This window comes from Chionomys nivalis, chromosome 6 (assembly GCF_950005125.1).
Source record: "Chionomys nivalis chromosome 6, mChiNiv1.1, whole genome shotgun sequence".
Lineage (NCBI taxonomy): Eukaryota > Metazoa > Chordata > Mammalia > Rodentia > Cricetidae > Chionomys > Chionomys nivalis.
This window is the reverse complement of record NC_080091.1, coordinates 100,372,086-100,394,160: the sequence shown is the minus strand read 5'-3', so window position 1 is coordinate 100,394,160 and position 22,075 is coordinate 100,372,086. Positions and strand designations below refer to the sequence as shown.

Below are 22,075 nucleotides of genomic sequence, written 5' to 3'. Positions count from 1 at the left end.
CAGGTGCCAAATTGACAGGGGTTTGTGTGGCATCATCATAACATGTGCCTGGCCGTGATAGAGTCTACATCCTGAATTTCCTTCTGTGTCTGTATCCAGTTAGAGCAGCCACAAAATTGGGATCTTAGTTACTTTTCTATTGCTGTGATAAAACAGCATGACCAAAACCCACTTAGGGAGACCCTGTCTGGACAGCAGTCTGTCTCTGAGGAAAGTCAGGGAAGAAACTCAAGGCAGGAACTGACGCAGAGGCCACGCAGGGGTGCTGCTTCCTGGCTCGCTCGCCACGGCTTGCTCAGCCTGCTTTCCTATAGCCCCAGGACAAGCAGCCCAGGGGTGGCCCCTCCCACACAAGTATCAGTTGGGAAAATGTACGCCAGGCCTGTCTGGTCTGGGAGTTTTCTTCACTGAGGTTTCCCTTCCAGAGCGATGCTAGCCTGTATCTGGCTGACATGAAACCTGCGCCAACAGCATGGAGTGAGATTTAGAGAGAAGATGTGGTAAAGGCAGGTGATGGTGTAAGCGGAGGCTGTGCTTGCTTTCCTGGCCTCCCACGCCCGAATAATCACACAGAAACTATGTTAATTGCAACAGTGTTTAGCCAATGACTCAGGCGTATTTCTAGCTAGCTCTTACATCTTGAATTAACCCATTTCTCTTCATCTGTCTATTGCCAATAAGCTGTGTCTTACCAGTGCCAGCTTGTTACTCCTTTGGCAGCTACATGGCATCTCCTTGACTCTGCCTACTCTCTCTGTATCTCTGTTCAGATTTCCTGCCTGGCTTTGCTCTGCTAAGCCATTGGCCGAAACAGCTTTATTCATTAGCCAATAAAAGCATCACATGTACAGAAGACCTCCACATCACGCTTGTGCTGTTGGCGTCACAGTTTGCTGCATGTTATTTGCTGAATCATTTTGTTGACACTGAGCAGCTCCCTACATAGTCCTGCCCCTCCTTCAGCTTCTCTTACCGTAGGCAAGGGGTGGGTTTGATCTGTAGTGAAAGGTACCAACATCTCCTTCCTGCAGGATACGCAGTCCATCCAGGGCAGGCAGTTAGACTAGCTTGAGTCTATCTCACATTCCAGCAGGCGCTCTTGGTGTGCTGCACCTTCTCTTCCTCACTTCACGTCCTTTCCTCTACATTCCCTTGTGGCCTCCAAGCTAGGCCATCACAGAGAGTGGCTGATTAGGCAGCGTCCTCTCTCTCTCTCTCTCTCTCTCTCTCTCTCACACACACACACACACACACACACAGCCCTGCTCCTCTGATTCAACCATGATGGTAACATGAGCCTGGGTGACACAGGGAGTCTGACTGTAGCTCATGAGGTGCTGCTCATTCCAGTGACGGCCTTGCCTCCTGTCATTTACTGTCTTGTATTCATGAAGGGCGTTGTTCCAGCCATAGTTTGGTTCAGTAGAAGCAACAAGTGGTACCCATAAGTAGTAGAGTGTTTTTTTATCTGAACTTACAGTTCGTATATTGTTATTTTTGTGAAATTTAGTATAAGGTACTATTACATCCATTCCATAGATGAGAATGTTTTCTTTTTATACTCACATCGGTAAATGAATAAAAATCGGTAAATTCTAAAGATATTAATGTTTAGGGTTATGTCAATTTAATTTATAAGTTAGATCCAGCCTTAAAATAATACCCAGCATACATTAGGTACTTGGTATATATTGTCAAGTAGATGAATGAATGAATATATACCTGAGACCACCACCGAGACCAAGGTAAATACGACTGGACTGAGAGAGGTGTTTGAGCCCGAGGACAGAGTGTTCTCAACGTGGAAGTAGCTTGGGCTGTGGCTGAGGGGGCCCAACAATGCTTCTTCTGGGATAGAGAAGACTAGCCTGACACAGATCAGAACGCTACTGCAGGAGGTTTGACTGAATGGAATGTCCTGTAATGGTGTGGTTTTTAGTTTTTCACAAGCAGTAGATGAGTTTAATTGAAGAATAAGCCCATCAACCCCTGCTGTCCGGCTAATACAGTGCCACAGGTCACACACTGGGTAAATGTGTCCGACTTCCTCATCATAGTTCAAGTGACCTTCAGGCCACTTCTCAGTGATCCAGGTCTCAGTCCAAGTCTTTAGTAGAATCCAAGACACCCAGTATTGACCCATCAACTCTGTTTCTAGGAATGTACCCTATTTCTCTATTTACATATGTATAAAATGTATTATATGCAAGCAGCTCATTGTTACATAACAATAAAACATTGGAAACCGTGTATAGAAGTATTGTTTATTTTGCCTATTTCTTGACAAGCAAGTATCTAATGCATTCAGGTCCTATCATACCCTATCCCCCCCCCCACTTCTCCTCCTCACCTGGTCCTCATCCCAGATTCACTGTTTTACCCGGAAACCCGCTGGGTTTACCCAGAGCTACTTGTCCTGAAGCATGGTTCGCTCACTGAAGACAGTGATTTCCTCTCTTCCAGCAGCCTGGGACTGCCAGGTGCTCCCCAGGGCAGGTTGGCATGAGCCCCACCCTCATCTATGACTGAGTATTTTTGGGTCCAGCTCTGTGCTGACTTTTATGACCATGTCATGCAATGCTTTTGCTCTTTCTGCCGCCTCTTCAGTGATGCACCCTGAGCCTGGGAGTAGGTGATTTGAGTATCCAGTTGAGGGCTGAGAATAGTGAAAGCTAATACACATAGGGTTTCTGTACTGACCCAGTTCTGTAGTAGGCCCTACAGTAGTGGTGAGCAAAACCAGATGTTGAACACACAGTACATATGTTCATATTCAAATAATTTTATCTGAATTAAGTGCTTTAAAGGAAAAGCATGTGTAGAAGGGATGTGATAACGGTGTAAGGATCGGGGGAGAGATTGCTTTGATTGAGTTCTCAGTAATTAAAGAATGTCCAGCATCCATGCTAAGTACTCCGTCTTCCATTGCATTGCTGTGTAAGAAACACATCCCACGGGAAATGACTAAAAACTAGATTTGTTATTTCCAAAATGGTGAGGGTTGACCCTTTGTGGATATTCTCTAAGATGGCTCCCATTGCCAGCAGGAGCTGTCGGCTGAGCTGCCGCTGGGCCACTCCTCATAGTCTCTGTGAATGAAGCAAAGATAACAGCTTCCTACAATTTTGTTTTTTATGGGAAACATTCCAAGAAATCAAAAGGATTTGATTTGCCTACAGAGTTATAGTAATGCCGCCTAACTTCTCCAAATGCTTTTAAAATTCTAGAATAACAGGAATGCTGCCTTCCTTCTGATGGAGAGCGACCGGCTCATCGTGGGCTTACCTAGAGTAAGGTGGACAGAGGCAGCGTTGTCCATGGCGTCGCAGCTGCAGGAAAAGTGTGTGGCATTTATTGTAGAGAACTTCTCAAGCAGCATCAAGAGTGAAAATTTCACCCTGCTCCTACAGGTGTCCACCGCGTTCTCCATGCCTGTCGTCTTGGGTCTGATTGTAATTGCACAAGCGCTTTTAAGTCAGGTTGCCTTTGATTACAATACTCTGTTGAGTAAATTCCACAGCAGATGGCATGTTTGCAACAGATTTGGAGCAATGGTGGACAGGATTTATTTTGGCTCACAGATGAGAAAGCAGAAGGGACAGGTTTGAGTGCCCTGGCAAGGCTTGTTGTTACTTGGGCCAGCTCTTTTCCTCTGTCACCATGGCCACATTTTAAAGGCTCAAGTTGTAAAGATGATGGTTCTCTAAAACTTATTTTCATAAGGAACTGCTTGCTCTAAAATTAGTCACTGAATAATGATGTAGTCTTTATCTCTAGGTTATACTATTAGGCTATATCAGCTCCTGAAAACTGTGTGCGTGCGTGCATGCGTGTGTGTTTAAGGGCACGTGTATGGGTGTGTCTGTGCACATGTCTTTTATGTATATGTGTGTGTGTGCATGTGTGTCTTGTGTGCATGTTTGCATGTGCATGTATTGTGAGTGTGTCGGCATTGCTTGGGGGCATGCTCATGGAGTCTTTGAACAGAAAAAATGTGTTTTGAGGTGATGCTATGTATCCAGCTGTGACAGTTGTACTGCTGTTAACTAGACTTTGACATTTATTGTATATTTTACATGTACTTCATTAAATGTCAAATTCTGTGTTTTATAGTCACAAGCCATGAGCAGCACAGCTCATCTGTTGGACAAAATTTTTAAAGCAATTGAAGACAATATCACCACTGAAAATAGCTGCACCCTCCTTATGAGTCTGGACGCGCTACTAAGTTCCGAAAGCACAAAGGAAATGGTACTGAATGGGACAGGACTCGCTGACATGTGTGTTGTGAATGGTTTGAGGGTTAAGTTGCACGTGCACAGGTCAGTGTAGTTAGGTACTGGACACCTTGGGACTTGATAGTTTCTTATATCTATTTGAAATATTTCCTAATATTTTTTTCAATTATGTTCGTTTTCAAATCAACTTTTTATAAAACTTAAGAATCAGGCAGTTTGGCCCCTTACCTCCGAGCACAGCTTGGGACTTAGCAGTTATCTGGCACAATGTGACTTTGGTATTTTTCTCTGATAATTACAATAAACATATATATATATATATATTGCATATTTAGTATTTTTAATCACTAATGTCTTTTATTTTGTGGTATTAGTAATTCCTTTTTCTCAAAACAAATTTTATTTTTAAATTAGATTGAGTAGGAAAAATAAAAATTTAAATATCACTTATTTTAAAATGCAATTAATTGGTGACAATAGATAATTAAGAATTTTTGACATTTTTATTCTATAAGAATAAAATATTTCATCAAATTTATTATTATCACATAGAGTATTTGACCTTGTTGTGTCATAGTTGATATGAGAGGCTGTGGAAGGTATTCACATAAAACCCATTGCTGTTTTAAAATCCTGTTTAAAGAGTAGCATTTAGCTTCCTGTTCACTATAACATCCTGCTAACGAGTAAGCCTTCATAAATAGCATGTGCTCGATAATCTTAGAAATGTAACTATGACATCACTGATCTAGCTTGGGAGTAAGTAGATTCGGGAAGGAATAATGACTGGTTGCTATGACAATGTGGCTCTCACCAGCTGCTGATTTGTTGCTGGAACACAGGGCTTTACGTGCAAGGTCCAAGCTGTGCGTGACAAGCTGTGGGCCTTCCTGGTTCAGTCTTTCTACGCTGTCCGTCACACGGAAGGCTGGCAGCGGATGCACATAGATGACCAGCAGAAAATCCAGGCAGGTATGTTGTTCTTCCGAGAGCAGACATTGTTAAGGCGTTCTGAATTCCGGTTAATTAGCATCTGAGAGCTTCTGTCAGTAATGGAGCACTACCCAAAACTAGTGGGGATGCGCTAGGCTGCTTTCTCTGACGTTCTTAGAAAGGAAATTTGTTTTCATGTATGGAATTAGCAATTTTTCATCTTTATCTCTATTAGCTACAATAGTCTAGCCAAACTTGCTAAGAAGAAAAAGAATCCTTGTGAAGAGCTGTGTAAAAGGACCAGTCTGTGCAGTCAGATCACCGAGCAGGCTCTCTCCCCTCTGCAAACATATTTCACTGGGAAGCTTGCTGTCTCTTTCACAAGAACCTTTCCTTGTGGTTTTGCCGAGATCAGATGGCTTTATTTCACGAGTGATTGGTTCAGGGATGCAGTGTGCGCTACTGCGGAGGGTCCCTCAGGAGCTGCACAGTGATCTCTGACATTTCCTAGGCGCTGTTTGAAACATCAGCTTCAACAAAAGATGTATATCTGTCGGAAAGTGTGTGTGGTAAAAACATGGAAATAGAATTTTGAGGGTGTGGAGCTAAAATGGCTTCGTGACTATTTTTAGGTTAAAGCAGGTGCCTCTGGAATAACACTGCCGTGGCCGCAGCTCCACTTTCTTCTTCTTTGACATTAAAGCTCAAAGACTGGATTTTATGGAACAGACATTTAGTTCTATGAAACATGGAAGCCGTGTGTGATAAAATATATCTTAGCTATATGAATTCTTAAGTGATATATTCACAATGAGACGTGCTCACTAAAGCAACTGGATGTAATTTAAAGAGCAATTTTCAAAGGTATTTATTTTTTGCTTAATAAAAATCATCAAACCTTTAGAAATTGAACACTTTCTCAGTGTGACTTTCTGTGCTGGATTTCAGACTAGCTTTTCCTCCACAGTCTGCAGTGTGCAGGAGCAGGGAGCTGCGTCCCTTCAGTGGGTGTCCTTCGAGCTCGCTTCTGATTGGTAGCAAACTTTGTTTTTCTCTTTTTAGAGGATTCACAGCTAAGCTGAAGTTCAGTGTTCTTTAATCTTTCGTGGCACGTATTAAGAATCTGTGTGAATTTGCACGTCTCACAGGTGTACCCAGACCATTGTCAGTGGTGATGCAGTTAATTACCGCACGTTGCATCGGGGTAATCTGAGTTTTACAAGGGGTCTGTGGTTGTAGTGAGTCCTGGCCTGCGCGTGGTCCCCATTTTGGGTCAGCCTTGCTCTGACGTTCTCAGTTCTTGCTGAGCTGCTGACTGGAGGAGAATTCTGTTCATCTCTCTGTGCTATTGTGCTCTCATTTGATTGCTGCAGGTCAGACTTTGGAATAGAAATCGTAGGTGCTTGACAGCCATTTTACTAAAAATGAAACACATTTGAGAAATTACAGGTGTCGAAGAGCCTTCAAAGTAAAATCTCAAGCTCTGTGAACCTTGAAAATCTGCACTGGACTCTTCCCCTTATCGCATTATTTCTGTGTATTTTCCTGGTGTCGTTCTAGTTCTTAAGATGTGAGCACGAGTCTCCCAGTAATTCCACGAAAACTAGCCTGTAAAGTGAGTTCTGTAGCTCCAGGGAGAGCGGGATGAACTCGAGGGTCGACTCCTGCTGTGCTCTCAGGAGAACTGCGTCTGTGCCTTCTCTTTCCACCATTTTCATCAGTCTGTAAAGCAGAAAATAGTTTTAATTTCAGCAGAGTATTTTGGGGGTATTGGATATTCTCTCATATTAAATTATGTATAAAACGTAGTTTTAACTTTAGAAACTAAATAAAACCAGTTATTTAAAAATTTATAGCTTGTGAAAAGTCTGGATTTTTAAGTGAATATATGTGATTTTACCTTTTTATTCATAAGCTTTAAAAACAAAATTTTCTGGACCAGAGAATAACATTGAAGAATAGGTTTTTTATTCTGAAATGTGATGATAAATTGTCTTGTATACTGGTTTGCTTCTAAATTAAAGGGTTTTTTTTAAATATCTATCAAAATCTAACATTTTTTGCTGGCATTCTATTTTTCCTGGATTTCTCTGGTAATGAAAAATAATTTTCTTGTTTTTTTTCCACAGCTGCATTTGACAAAGGTGATGACCGAAGACTCGGCAGGAAGCCCGTGCTCACCAGCTCCCAGGTAAACAGTGGCGTTTTGTCCAGGTCCCAGGGAGAGTAATACTCAAGTTCATTTTTTTTTTTTTCTTGGTTTTTCGAGACAGGGTTTCTCTGTGGTTTTGGAGTCTGTCCTGGAACTAGCTCTTGTAGACCAGGCTGGTCTCGAACTCACAGAGATCCGCCTGTCTCTCAAGTTCATTTTATATTCCAAAATAAATCCCTTATTAATTAAAGCTATTTTTAAGAGGAAGTAATTTTGAGTCTTAAAAATCAACATTTTTACATATATACATTTTAAATTATGTACATTTCTTATATTCATTTGGTATAGGAAATATATTCCCTTTTCATTTCCTTGAAATTGTTTTTTGGCAAATAACGTATTGGATCTGTTCCAGTAAGCCAGGAATTGTCCAGACATCTACAATCTTGTGTGATGTCTGCTCTCAGACTGCCTTCCAGTGAATATAACATGACAAGGTCCTCGAGATTCACTGTCTAATAAAGTCAGAGTAACGGGACTGTACTCTGTTCTTAAAAACATTAAAATGGCAAATTTGCCCTTTTTCCTTTTTAAAAAAATTATTTGATTTTATCATAGCCTGAAATGTATTTTTCTTCCTTCCAGATGTTATTATACAGATATTTATGCAATCAGGAAAATATCTAAGTACAAGATTATGCATATTCTGATGAAAATATGGGCTCATTCATTCAGCGCTCTGACTCAGACTATAAAAACATATTGTCCTTGAAAATTAGACAAGGAGTCTTGTTTTCTTCCTTATAACCTACTAAGTAGGAACGTCTGCAGCCATGAAATACCCTGTTGGCTTCAGGCCCCACACATCTCTGGCTGGAAACTGGGACCATGGAGAGCTTGTCAGCCAGTGTCCTGGGATTGCTTTCTGGAGAGTGTGCTGTGGTCTGCTCTGCTCCATCCCTGAGCGGGGCTGCATAGCCCCCTCTGGCCCAGCCCTGGGAAGTGGAAGTAGTTGGGAGCCATCACAGCTAGTGAAAACCTGCCTTAGAACAAAACAAAAAGGACAAACAGAAACACTTTTGACTTCCTTCCCCCCTAATTCCCGTGATGTGAGTGTGGGAACCCTGACTCCCCTTGGAGTGTGATCCCAAGCCTGCCCTGCCTCCCCTTAAGTGTGGCCTGTGATCCCAAGCCTGCCCTGCCTCCCCTTAAGTGTGCCTGTGATCCCAAGCCTGCCCTGACTCCCCTTAAGTGTGCCTGTGATCCCAAGCCTGCCCTGACTCCCCTTAAGTGTGCCTGTGATCCCAAGCCTGCCCTGACTCCCCTTAACTGTGCCTGTGATCCCAAGCCTGCCCTGACTCCCCTTAACTGTGCCTGTGATCCCAAGCCTGCCCTGACTTCCCTTAACTGTGCCTGTGATCCCAAGCCTGCCCTGACTCCCCTTAAGTGTGCCTGTGATCCCAAGCCTGCCCTGACTCCCCTTAACTGTGCTCTGTGATCCCAAGCCTGCCCTGACTGTGTCTTTTTGTTTTAATGACGACTCCCAAAAGTAAATTATTCTTAGTACAGAGGATTAAATGCTTAATCTTAAAATTTCTGGCATTTGAGTTGAAGACTTTTTAGTGAAAATTTTTACAATGTCCCTCAGGTTTTACCATTCAGCTGATATCCTTAAAGCCATGCATCACGAGCTCTAGTCCAGGCGTGTGGCCGTGGTCAGCCATATGTCTGCTTTAATGCCCAGTTTCTTATACAGCAAATGAAGGTAGGCACAGAAGCTATTTTCTAGGGTTCCCTTGTGCAGATGAAGTATTGATGGGTCAGATGTTAGCACGGACCCTGAGAATGGGCTTCAGAAACCTCCAGTGTTAGTTACTCGGGATAGCCTGAGTCTTTGGGGATTCTACTGTAATGCCACAAATTAATTAACATTACTTATGATTAGTTATTAACTAATAATACTGTATTTCAGATTTGATTAAGATAATAAAGTTAGAAACCCAAAGTTTTTATGAAAATGATTTTTAAAATGATAAAAAAAATGGTTTTATGTGATCCTAAATCATAATATGAATGTAAAAGCGAGGGCTAAGTCATTCCATGGGGGAGCACTGTCCTGGGATAGCGGGAGCCTTCTAAAACTGAAGCCAGGTGTCACGGCCACACCTTAGTCCCATCACAGGGAGGCACAGGCAGGTGGGTCTCTGTGAGTTCCAGGCCAGCCTGGTCGAGCTACGTAGTGAGACACTGTCACAATAAATGACAGTGACAAAAAGCTAAACCAAAATTTTCTTGAAACATAAAGTGTTCTATATCAAAGACTTGTCAATTTATAAGATTTTTGTCTTTTCTCTTTTTTTTTTTTTTTTTTTTTTGTAGCAAAGGAGACAAGGCTCTGATGCTGTTATAAAAACAAAACCTCGGATAGAAGATAAAAAAGTGTGTCGGACATCTCTCTCTACTGCTCAGAACATGAAATCTGATGGGTTAGGAGCCTCTGGCTGTGCGTCCAGCACAAATAGAAGTAGCGTAGACAAAGTGTTCAAGCACAGTGACAGCACAAAAACACCCAGAGTTACAAAGGAGAGAGCTGGGGGGAGAGCTGTTTCTGGCAAGTCTAAAACTGCAGCGAAGCCTCAGACAGAGGACAATGGTAACGCCAGGCCGGAAGATCTCTCCAAAGTCGTGGGAAGACCAGCAAGAGTGGCAGCAACTGCACAGGAGGACTCAGTGCCTGGAAAAGGAACAAGAAACCAAGAAGCGCAGACTACAGGGGCCAGGCCCAAGGTGCTCACTGCAAACCTGAACGTGCAAGCCAGAGCCAAGCCTTTGAAAACACGGGCAGGAAAAGATCCTTCACGCACCACTGCTGCAGGACCCTCTAGTAGATCTACAAATTCAAGTATGGAGCTTTTGACTCCCACTGGATGTGTGGGTGAGCCGAAAGAAAACGAATCAGTGGGAGATAGGTCATCTGACGAGAAGCTGCACTTGAGTGACTCTCCAGGACAGGCATTGAATAATGGAGTAGTGTCAACTGGAGGTGGGTTAGCACTCTTGTTGTGTTAGTATCTGTGCGTGTGCGTGTGCGTGTGAGGGGGGGAGCGAGGGAGCAAGCTCCCCTGCCTCATATATGGTAGACAAACAATCTACATCACCAGTTCAATGCTCCAAAATTTTTTTGAGATAGGTTCTCCCTAGTAGCCCAATGCTGGCCTTGAACATTCTGTGTAATTAATGATACTTTTGGACTTCTGAGCCTCCTGTCTCTGTCTCCTAGGCCCTAAGATTCAGCTCTGTCTCATGCCTGGTTTATGCGGTGCTGTAGGTGAAGCCCAGTACTTCATGTACACTAGGCAAGCACTCTCTAACTCAGATACATACCCTAGCCCTGAAGTCCTCATTTTAGTAGCTCCTAATACTTGAAAGTCCCTAGAAAGCATGGTCCTGGAATGCTTTAATCACTGCTAAATACTAACGTGGTTTTATTCATATGTGCAAAAAGAGAGAATATGGTCTTTCCTGTGTCTAGCCTGTATGTTTATCCAGCCTGTTACTATTTTTAATGTTCTCTTCCTCATGACTGATACCTCTAATTTATAGCTGTAAAATCTCGACCAGTTTCAAGAGTTCTCAATGGAGTTTCCAATAAAAGAAGCCTTCATGAACAAGACTCTAACAATAGCAGCAGGTAAGACTCTATTCACCTGATGTCTCTGCTATAAACGAACTTCTAGCTGAATGATTTTAAAGATTTTTCTTCATCTAAATGTATTTATGAAATGACATTTTAAACTTTATTTCATATTTATATAAAATGGTTCAATGTAGTAAAAGTTTCTTAGCTATGCTTAATGGCATGCAAAGTTATGCATTGTCTTATCATATGTGGTCTGATCTTTGAAAACTTAAAGGCTTATGAATATAGGTTTATATATTTTTAAAACAGATATATTTCTTTTTTTGACAAAAACTGTGTGGTCATATATGGCTATGGTCACACACGGTGTTGATCAGTTCCTGTTTTGGAGGATCACTGTAATGCTAACTGTAATCATTTTCCTCAGCGTAACCAAAAAGGTGAATGGCAAAGGACTTGCTGATCCAGCACCGCAGGCAGCTCTGAAGAAAAGAGGGAGCAGCAATGGGTATATAGCAACTCAGCCGCGGACCAAGAGCGCCCCTCCCACCCTGGCTCAAATTCAAGGTAAAGCTGCAGTGGCCCCATGGATTCTGGGTGCGGTCCTGTCCATTGGACAAGCAAAGCTCTGGCTGGACCTGCAGTTACAGATAAGCAAAATGGGGTCTGGCTGTGTTACCATACACTTGTCTATACTGCTGAGTTAAAGCTTTATGGCTTTTATATAAATATTTTAGTGTTGGGGGATTTATTGTGGTTTTCCTGTCCTCCGTGGCGAGGAACTTAAAGGGGTTGTTGACTTATCTGTATTTCTGGTCCTTTTGTGGAGCATGCCTAGGTTTCTTGAAAGTTTCCTTGGTGACTAGAGGAATTCTGCTTATGAGCCAGCAGAGTTCTTAAGGAACAGCAGGAGCTGAGCAAATGTGTGTGAAGGGGGAGTTTGTTCAGAACCTGTCACCATGCTGTTGTTTTTCAGTGTTCTAAGAAGAAAGAATACTGATTAGGTCATATAACTTGCACATGGCAGCCAGTTTTAAATATTACTTTTTTCTGGACCTGGTGGTACATGCCCGTAGTCATTCCATCGGGGAAATAAAGCTGAAGTCATCCTTGATAGATATAATGAGTTCAAAACCAGCCTGGACTATGTGAGACACTATCTCAAAATAGACAGGAGGGAAGGAAGGGAAGGAGGAGGAAGGAGGCTGAGGGGATATCGCGGTACATAAATGTTAGAGAGAAAGCCAAGTGTACTGAAGCACACATAAAATCTCAGCATTAGGGAGGCAGGGGTGGGTGGGTGGATCCCTGAGGCTCAGTGGCCAGCCAGCCAGCCGAAACTAAGCCCCAAGTGCTGGTCTCAAAAAGAAGGAACTGCGTGGTTCCTGGGGAGTAACCACTGAGACTGGCCTCTGGTGTGTGTGTGCACACATAGTCTAACGCAAGCGCGCGCACGCGCACACACATACACAACAGTTACTTTTTATGTATTAAGCACTCATTTGTAAGACCAATTTCTATAATCTGAAAAATAATCTGGATTTGCATAATGAATTAATACTAAAAGTCAATTGAAAACAAAGCAGATAAAATTATTCATATTCTAGTAACAGCTAGAAATTTAGGCATAAATGGCTCTATAGGACTGGGGGAGCTCAGTGTAGAAGGGACACCCTTCACGTCCCTGGTCAGTCTCTAGGCCCCCACCCACCCTCATACACACATGGAAGTAAAGCTGACAATTGGGGTTGGCAGATTTGAGTGCCCCAAATTTCATTTCTAAGACTTTAACCAGAATGCATAAGTGGAATTTTTAATAAATAATTAATAAACTTTATTCTACATTTTTCTGTAGCCCACAGTCTGGTTTTCCTTGCAGATCTGGGTTGTTAGCCCTGAAAAACAACAATTGTAATCCTCTAGTATAAGGTTATTCCAGTTTGAAGAAAAACTAACAATTTCCAGAAATTTACATTTTATTTTAGGTCAGGTCTTGTTTTCAGCTATGTTTCCCCCAGAAACACACTTCAAAGAGAGGGCTTTTCTTGATGCTTTGATTAAAGAAAATGAGATTTTCTGCTCTAACACATTTACACAAATCCATTTTAGGAACAGCAATAACTTGATGAAGATTCTACTACAATGGTTTTTACTAAGATCCCAGAATAAATCCCTCTATATTTTAAATATTAATAGAAAAGGTTTTTACTTTATTATTATTCATTATGCCTTGTCTGTCAATATTAGATGTTTCCCTTTGGTTGCTTTATTGATTTTATTTAACTCTAAGCTCCACTCAGAATTTGAGAGTACTTTGAATCTCTTTACTTCCTTAGGCCCCCATGGAGAAGCACCACACTCTGTAAAACCTCCAGTGTCTTCAAGACAGTCTGATGAAAATGTGGCAAGGCTGAGGCACAGCACAGCTGCAGATAGGCAAGTGCCTAAGAGAAAAGTTATCAAGCAAGGACATGGAACTTTGCAGAAGGTTAATGCAAAAGTGGTACCAATGCTTAAAAACCCAAGTCAGTCCAAGAAAGATGGAACTTTGAATAATAAAGGTTCAAAACAGAAAGTGCTTCCTGGAGAAGCTATGCTGCAAACTCAAGCTCCTCAAAGACCTTCCAAAACTGAAGCAGCCCTCACCCAGAAATGCGTGCTCCCCAGTGTGAGTGACAAGAGCCATGTTTCTAAACAGAGGCCTCATGGGTCCCTGGTTCACCTTGCTTCTGAGACCAGTGGTGCAGACACACCCCAGTCACTGTGCAGACCTCACCCACAAAAGCCATTGGACAGTCAAGACAAAAAGAAACCAGAGCTAGAAGGCCAAAATAGATCAAAGATGGATGAATCAATAAAACACGAACTGAAGTCAAAACTAACTGGCGTAGATCAGAGTGACACATCCGCTTACAAAGATGCGAATCATCTCAATGCAAACTCGAATTGTGGTAACGGCACTGCTCCGAAATCCATGATTTCAAATCCAAATGAAAACTCCATAAACTCTAACCCAGTCTGTGGTTCAGGCTCAGCAAACACAGAGCAACTCTGTCTACTGTCAGGCAGAGAGAAACAAACAGGAAGGAAAGACACAGACATGAAGCCAAGCGTGGACTGTGCGGCAATGAAAGAAGGTCTGTGCGCCACCGGAGAGGCAAACAGCGCCCTAGACTCCGTCCAAGACGGAAGGGAAGCATCAGTTCAGAGCCTCCTGCCCAGTGGCTCTACTCCAGTCAACCCAGCTGTTCCTTCCAGGTGTCTTTTGGGACAACCATCAGAAAAAAATTATAAAGACATGGAAACATCAGAAACCCCAGAGAGCCATGAAGCTCCATTCCTGGGTCACTGGGGTCTGAGCAGCAGGGCCACACAGCAGAGCGAGCAGAGAGAGAGCCCAGAATCCGACAGTGGCAGCGCCACCACGTCCTCAGATGACATAAAGCCCCGCTCCGAAGACTACGATGCTGGAGGGTCTCAGGATGACGAGGGCTCAAACGACAGAGGCGTCTCCAAGTGTGGCACCATGCTGTGCCCCGACTTCCTTGGGAGGAGCAGCAGTGACACCAGCACCCCCGAGGAACTGAAGGTGTATGACGCCAACCTGAGAATCGAAGTCAGAGTGAAAAGGCAGAGCAGGAGCGACCTTTTCCAGATCAACTCAACCAGTGACGACGAGACGCCTAGGAAAAAGCCAGAAATGTGGTCTCGATCTACAGTGATCCATCCAAGGGAGAAAGAAAGTATTCCACGAGGCAGTGTCCCATTTGCTCAGGAAATGGACCAGGTTTCTTCGTCAGCAGATGAAACAGAAGATGAAAGATCCGAAGCGGAAAATGTTGGGGGAAATTCCTCCCTGTCCAACTCAGGTACTCAGCACATTCAGGGAATAATTAACTTAGCTTTCGAAGACGGAACTGAACATGAAAGTCACGACTTTTCTGCAACTAAAAGATTTAGAAGGTCAGTGTTGCTCTCTGTAGATGAGTGTGAAGAAGTGGGGTCTGATGAAGGGGAAGTCCACACCCCCTGCCAGCCGTCTATGGACTCTCTTTCACCTTCTGACGTTTTTGATGGTGTTTCTTATGAGCGCCACAGAAGGACAGGCCACTCCAGATTTTCTGAAGAAAGCAAAGATACTTCTGTACATTGTAGACACAATGATAAAGACAGCAGCGTACACACAAATGCAAGCATCCTCCTGGGGTCTAATAGCAAAGACTCTTCAAGAGAAGATGAACAGAGTGTCTCAGCAGACCACAGGAACAGGGTAGATGTCCCATCCAAAGGAAGCCAGCAGCCTTTTCCAGAAGATGAAGAAACAAATCACAGAAGTGAGGTGGCCAATGACTTTCAGCACCACAACACATTCCTGGATGGTGACACAAAGTCTCAAGAACGACCATGTCATTTGGAGCTTCATCAGAGAGAACTTAGCTCAGCAAAATCTCTAGAGTCCCATGCGAGCCAAGTCCTGCCTCAGGAAGGTCAAGTGAGAGAGAACCATTCCACAGCTCCCAGGAAAGCTAATAACGCTGTGTTTTCAGGTAATGTACAGAAGTAGACGTGCTAAATGCATAGGAAAATAAGTTCATAGACGTCTGAAGTTGTCTGTAGCCTGGATGTTATATTTTAATTAGAATATTTAAGCTACAGTTTCAACTTTTAAATGAGAATTTAAATTTATTAATAATATGAAAATGAGCTAGCTGTCCATTATTTATTGTTTGCTTAAAATCTTAGTGAATAATTAATATGTAGTTGAAAACCTTGTTTACTGGACACGGGTAACATACTAGATCTTACATAGAAAAAGGAACTTAGTTTGTGTCATTGCAGTTATCGTGTCTGATTTAATAGAAGCATTCTTCACTGTTGGATATGTTTATGGATCTTCTGTACAGATCTAAGAGGGCTGTGCAATACTATAGTAATATGTGCTGAAAGCACCACACTATTTTAACTAGATTAATTATTATAATTTATATGCATTTTACAGAAACTAAGACTTTCTTCAGGATCACTATAATTCTAAATTTTTCAAGCAGAAAGATTAAGTTTCTAAAAGAGATTATATTTAGACGCAATGATAATTTAGGAAAAGGCCCAGTCTTATCTCACATGCTAAAATTCTTTCTTGTCTAACTGTTTTGTGTTTATGTCTTTCTTATTTATTAATTCAGATGAATGACTTAAAATATGCAATAGTAGCTGGTTGAATAACTATTGTGTATCCTAATTAAGAAAAGTATTGACCAGAAATTCCTATTCAGTAACTGATAAGAATGGGAGATCTTCCAAAGCTGTATTTTTTGTTTGTCCTGGCTCACATCCTCCCTTGCGTGTGCAATATACAGATCAGCTTTAGGTTCAGCGTGTTTATCTCCCATCCCCTGAAACAAGGTTATTTCTAAGGCACCTCCAAATGACTGTCTTTTTTTCCTCCTTGAGTTTCTATTGTAGTGAAGTAGATTTGTGTACTTTTATGTTTGTTTAAATAATTTATGTTATTTTCTGTATTCTAAGTTTTCAAATTAAAATGTGGAAAATTATTGTTAGTTACCTTTGTTGATTTTGCTGCTAAACAGTACCCTTGAATTTTTTTTAACAGAAAAATAAATGCCTCAAAAATTTTGTCAATTTTGTAAAAATGTTATTTTTCCATGTTGTGTTTTTCTGAGGAGCTGATGCTGTTACATTGTGTTACTGCTGTTCTACAAGACTGAGGGTCGATGTCAATTTTTACATTGTATAGTATTATGAATCATTGCAGGAGACATAGATGCTTGTGACACACGGGCACAAACCTGCATGTATGACCACCGGCCCCCCAAAACCCTCTCTCCAGTATGTGAGATGGAGACCGCAGAAGCGTTTGAGCAGAGAGCGGAGTCAGAAGCCCACGTCCTAGTCAGGGACTCTGAGGATGACCGGCCCTTTGCACAACAGGACTGGACTCTGCTGAAGCAGCTGCTCTCTGAACAGGACGCAGACTTCAGTGTCACAAGTTCTCTTCCTGAAGACCTAAGCTTAGCGCAGTATTTAATCAGCCAGACACTCCTTTTAGCTCGAGACAGCTCAAAACCTCAGGGCTCAGCACACACCAACACGTGGAACAGGGGGAGTGAACTGTCGTCCCCACTGGGCGACTCCTCGGCAGGGGACACCATGGCGAGCGTTTCCTCCGAAGATTGTTCGCCTCTAGGGGAGTGGACAATCCTGGAACTGGAAACCCAGCACTGAGAGTTTCAGCACTCGGGGAACGTTTAAACTATGCCACCCTGTATTTTTGATGCCTACATTATATTTATAATTTCATTAGCTAGAATTAACCTTCAATTTATTGAGGTAAATATAGCTTATTTATTAATAGATTATTAATAATCTCATGTCTTATGTTAAAAATGGTTTTTTTCTAAATTTTGAGCATGTTTTTCATAACTATTAGAGACTTGTAGAAAATCTTTGCTCTACTTTTCTTTCCCAGCTGATAATTTATTCATTTATTTAAGAATTTTCATGTCAGTACACAAGGATATCAACTCCTTACTTTTGATTCTGCATATGGTACCATAATAATTTAACAATAAACTTACTGTGTGAGTGTGCATTATATAAAATTAATCTGTGAATGGCATTCAGACTCAGGCTGGGTGCTGGGGTTGGGGAGACAGAGGCCCCCACAGCTTCCCCAGCATTTCAGGACCAGGACATTGAGATGTGGTCATACGCTAAGTTTCAACCATATTTTTAATAAACTAGGAGAAGTGGGGATTTCTGGATATATCCAGGGCAGGCACTGGAAACAGTCTTGTCTTTGTGAACCCTAGCAGTCACTTTTATTTTGTGTGTCATGATAAGAATACTTTGGAAGTGCCCTGCACTGAGCTAGCAATCGAGATGGGTGGGTGAGGGAGGCAGCTGGTCCTGATCTTCCACGGGCATGGGCTTCCTGGTGTCTGCTTAGATCCTTCTCTGTGGTCAGATTTCCCTCAGTCTGTAGGTCTGTAGGAAAACGGACACACAATGCTACCAGAGAGCAAACGCTTGGATCTTAGATGCCGCTGACTATGGTCCTTTAAGGTCATGGGATTTCAAACAATGTGTCTTGTAACTAACTCATGTTTCTCTAGAATATATCAGAAGTAAGGGAATCTTTTAAGTTAAATTTTTTCTAAAATAGCAAAATTTTCAAAATGACATGGGATGTGTACACATATTGAACATAACAACCAGCTTAAATAGAATTACTTGTTCTAAAATAACAATATTGTTTTCATTTAAGTGCTAACCTATTATACCACAAACTCCATTCTTTTTTTTCCTATACATTTGCCTGCATATGTATGTCTGTGTGACGATATCAGATTCCCCGGAACTGGAGTTCCAGACAGCTGTGAGGTGCCATGTGGGTGCTGGGAATTGAACTCAGGACCTCTGGGAGAGCAACCAGCACTCTTAACCTCTGAGCCATCTCGGCAGCAAGAATTTTTCATGCCTTAAAAAAGGTTTTAAGTTTTTTTTACATGTATTTTGTGTGTGTTTACATGGGTAGACATGCACCCGTGTCACAGAACACGCGTCGAGGTCACAGAACAGCTCCTGAGAATCAGTTCTCTCCTTCCTCCACGTGAGTCCCAGGGATTGGACTCGGATGCCCGTACCGGCTGAGCCATCCCTCCATCCCCAGGTTTACCCCCTTTTCAGAAGCGGGACACTCCGTACAGATTACTTTGTAGCTGTAGCTGTTGACTCGGTTATTTAAGGGAGAGAAACAGGCATTGAGCTAACGAGTATGAAGGCAAATGAAGTAAACAGTTCCTAGCGGAGGGCAGGAGAAGGAAAGAAACATTTTAATAAGTACACACGCTGTGTACTTGGAGGGAACGTAAAGATTAGACTGATGTCTCTAAACTGTAAAGGAAGGCTCTTAACGACCAGAAGACCTAGAAGGCCCCGCAGCTAACTTGTAGGCTCAGATCCACTGTTCTTAGTTCCACGTTGCCGGTATTTCTACCACACAAAACACTTCATTTCCTCACCACGCCGCAAACAAACATTTACCAGTAGTGGGTAGCATGGGAAGGCCTTACGTGGTAAGGAAGCACGCGTCATTTCTGAGACGTTTGTGGGGTTTTTCCCAAATGTGAAGTTGTTTTACATGTTCCTTTTTAATAATAAACCTCCCTAAGTTTAGACATTTATAATTGAAGTTGCATTTCTTTCCATCCTCAGATCTTAAAACCTTTACCTTAAATTATTGAGACTTAAAACACACTCAGTTACACACCACGTCTACAGACATCACTGGAGATGCGTTTTGCCTAAGTGGTGACCATTCAGGGAATCTGAGCATGTGCTGCACTTTTGTAGCTGCTTTGTGAGCATGCATTCGCCACTGCTGCAGCAGGACCCTAGCGACACTCGGTCATGTGTTTAAGCCACGCCCAGGCACAGATACACACGTACTGCTAACATCCGTTACCATTAGCCCTGTTAGAGACTGCCGAGTGCAACACACACCAACACAGCATGTCTGTAAAACGTGTATTCAATTTTACACATAGGAAATGAACTTTTTATTTTTTTTAATATTCACTGTGAGGGAGAGAGCATCCTTATCACAGTGTGGTAGTCAGAGGAAAACTTGCAGGAGTCAATTCTCTTCTTCCCGTGGGGGCTGGGGGCTGAATTCAGGTTGTACTTGCTCACAGGCACCTTCATCTGTTGTGTTGGGCACAGAAACTTTAAAATGGTGTATTCTGCATTTTCTCCTTATTCTGGATGATCTGACGTAATGTAAGGAACCAAAGAGGCTATCATATGGTAAATCTCAGTCGGACAGATTCAGTTAGGAGATCCAGAAAGAGGCCAGAGGTCAGTCAGAACTTGTTGGTGGTACACCAGCTAAGCTGAGGCTGGAGTCTGCCCTCTGTGCTATGGCTGCGGACCTGGTGCTGCATGTAACAGGTATGTCGTTTTATGTAGTTTGCTGCAAACCATTAGGGGTACAAACTTTTTAAAGATGTTTTTGTTCATAGTTCACATGAGATTGTAAAATTCTAATCAAGAAAATGTCCTTTTTAAAATATCCAAGTATTTTTATTTTGATGTGGGTTGTTTGGGAGAATGAGAAGCTATTTAGAGACGATTTACATCTCTTCAATCCCTTTCTTGGGGCAGCCACATAGCATCTGATGCTGCTTTAAGGATGAGTTGGACTTCACTTGGTGACTGGGCGAGCTTGGCACAGCAGCACTGAAGGGAGGAAGTGTAGACAGAAAGGAAGGGAAGGTGTCCAGGCCGGGGATCTGGGGAGGTGGTGTAGACAGAAAGGAAAGGAAGGTGTCCAGGCCGGGGATCTGGGGAGGTGGTGTACACGGAAAGGGAGGGAAGGTGTCCAGGCCGGGGATCTGGGGAGGTGGTGTACACGGAAAGGGAGGGAAGGTGTCCAGGCCGGGGATCTGGGGAGGTGGTGTACACGGAAAGGGAGGGAAGGTGTCCAGGCCGGGGATCTGGGGAGGTGGTGTAGACAGAAAGGGAGGGAAGGTGTCCAGGCCAGGGATCTGGGGAGGTGGTGTACACGGAAAGGGAGGGAAGGTGTCCAGGCCGGGGATCTGGGGAGGTGGTGTACACGGAAAGGGAGGGAAGGTGTCCAGGCCGGGGATCTGGGGAGGTGGTGTAGATGGAAAGGAAAGGAAGGTGTCCAGGCCGGGGATCTGGGGAGGTGGTGTACACGGAAAGGGAGGGAAGGTGTCCAGGCCGAGGATCTGGGGAGGTGGTGTAGACAGAAAGGGAGGGAAGGTGTCCAGGCCAGGGATCTGGGGAGGTGGTGTACACGGAAAGGGAGAGGTGAGTTGGACCTGGATCATGAAGTATACTGGATGATTCATTTATTTATGTTTAACTCTCAGTAGACAAAGTCTATGTTTGCAGGAAATTAACTACCTGCAACTCACATTGGGTAATCTATCAACATTTTTAAGTAAAATCTTTATTGACAAACAATTTTTGTAACATACAGTTTGCCCATTTATACAGCTCACTGGTTTTTAGTGTGGCGTATTCTGGGTTTTTTTTTTTTTTTTTTTTTTCGAGACAGGGTTTCTCTGTGGTTTTGGAGCCTGTCCTGGAACTAGCTCTTGTAGACCAGGCTGGTCTCAAACTCACAGAGATCCGCCTGCCTCTGCCTCCCGAGTGCTGGGATTAAAGGCGTGCGCCACCACCGCCCGAGTGTGGCATATTCTGGAGCCATTACCACTTCCACGTTTAGAACGTCTGACTTGATGGACATGTGTAATAACCGTGATCACAGTCACCTCCTGTTACCGTCTTCTCCACACCGCTGCTAACCTCTTCTCTCCAGCCACCCCCTCCACTGTCCTGTGTGTATGTGTCTGCATGTGTGTGCACATGTTTACAAGTTCATGGCCAGCCTGTGCTGTGTAGCATCTCAAGTCTAAAATTGACAATGATATTGATATGTCAGGCATGGTTGAATGACAAGACAGAGATGTTGGTGAGATTCTTTGGAATGAGCTGAGAGGCAGGCGCGGGTGTGTTGGAGCCATCTAAGATAGAGCTGAGCCAACTACAAACTAGGGACAGAAACGAGAAGTCAGCCTAGAAGATTCAGGTTTCTGACTGGATTGGCCTAGGTGGTTGATCAACTAAAAACTGAAATGGTGTAGGAGAGAAGATGGATTAATTGAGGACTTGCAGAGTTTGGGACGCCTGGGGAACATTCAAGGAGCTGGACACAAAAATACTGCTGGACATTCAAGAAAAGAGAATCCCGAGGAGACTGAGAAAAGGGATGCTCAGAAACAGAAGCAGGAAGTCGTCCTGAAGAAAAGCGATGGCGTGTAGTCTTGCCACTAATGAGAGGAGGCATGTATGTCAGGGCAGACTCCCACTTCGACCTGAGACCCACAACCCATGAGGATTTTTGGCGCCTTTTTCTCTTGTAAAGGCAGTGTTGGCGAGAGAATGGTGTTGAGGTCCTTACATCATTTTAGGAGTGCAACTTACCTTTCCGGTAAATGATTAGGCAAGTCTACATCAAAAGTGTTCATAACTTCAGATCCAACCTACGCCCCCACCCCCTGTTGG

At 43.1% G+C, this 22,075-nt stretch overlaps 1 protein-coding gene across 1 annotated transcript in view; it reads left to right on the top strand.

Moving 5' to 3' along the window:
* Positions 1 to 19,152, top strand: part of Btbd8 (BTB domain containing 8) — a 72,707-nt gene extending 53,555 nt beyond the window's left edge. The window contains exons 10-18 of the mRNA XM_057772030.1: positions 3,228 to 3,410; positions 4,114 to 4,251; positions 5,081 to 5,210; positions 7,301 to 7,362; positions 9,703 to 10,366; positions 10,927 to 11,014; positions 11,391 to 11,530; positions 13,300 to 15,510; positions 16,737 to 19,152. Coding sequence (XP_057628013.1) covers positions 3,228 to 3,410; positions 4,114 to 4,251; positions 5,081 to 5,210; positions 7,301 to 7,362; positions 9,703 to 10,366; positions 10,927 to 11,014; positions 11,391 to 11,530; positions 13,300 to 15,510; positions 16,737 to 17,206 — 4,086 coding nt within the window. The 3' untranslated portion in view covers positions 17,207 to 19,152. The remainder of the gene's footprint in view (positions 1 to 3,227; positions 3,411 to 4,113; positions 4,252 to 5,080; positions 5,211 to 7,300; positions 7,363 to 9,702; positions 10,367 to 10,926; positions 11,015 to 11,390; positions 11,531 to 13,299; positions 15,511 to 16,736) is intronic.
* The last annotated feature ends 2,923 nt before the right edge of the window (positions 19,153 to 22,075 follow it).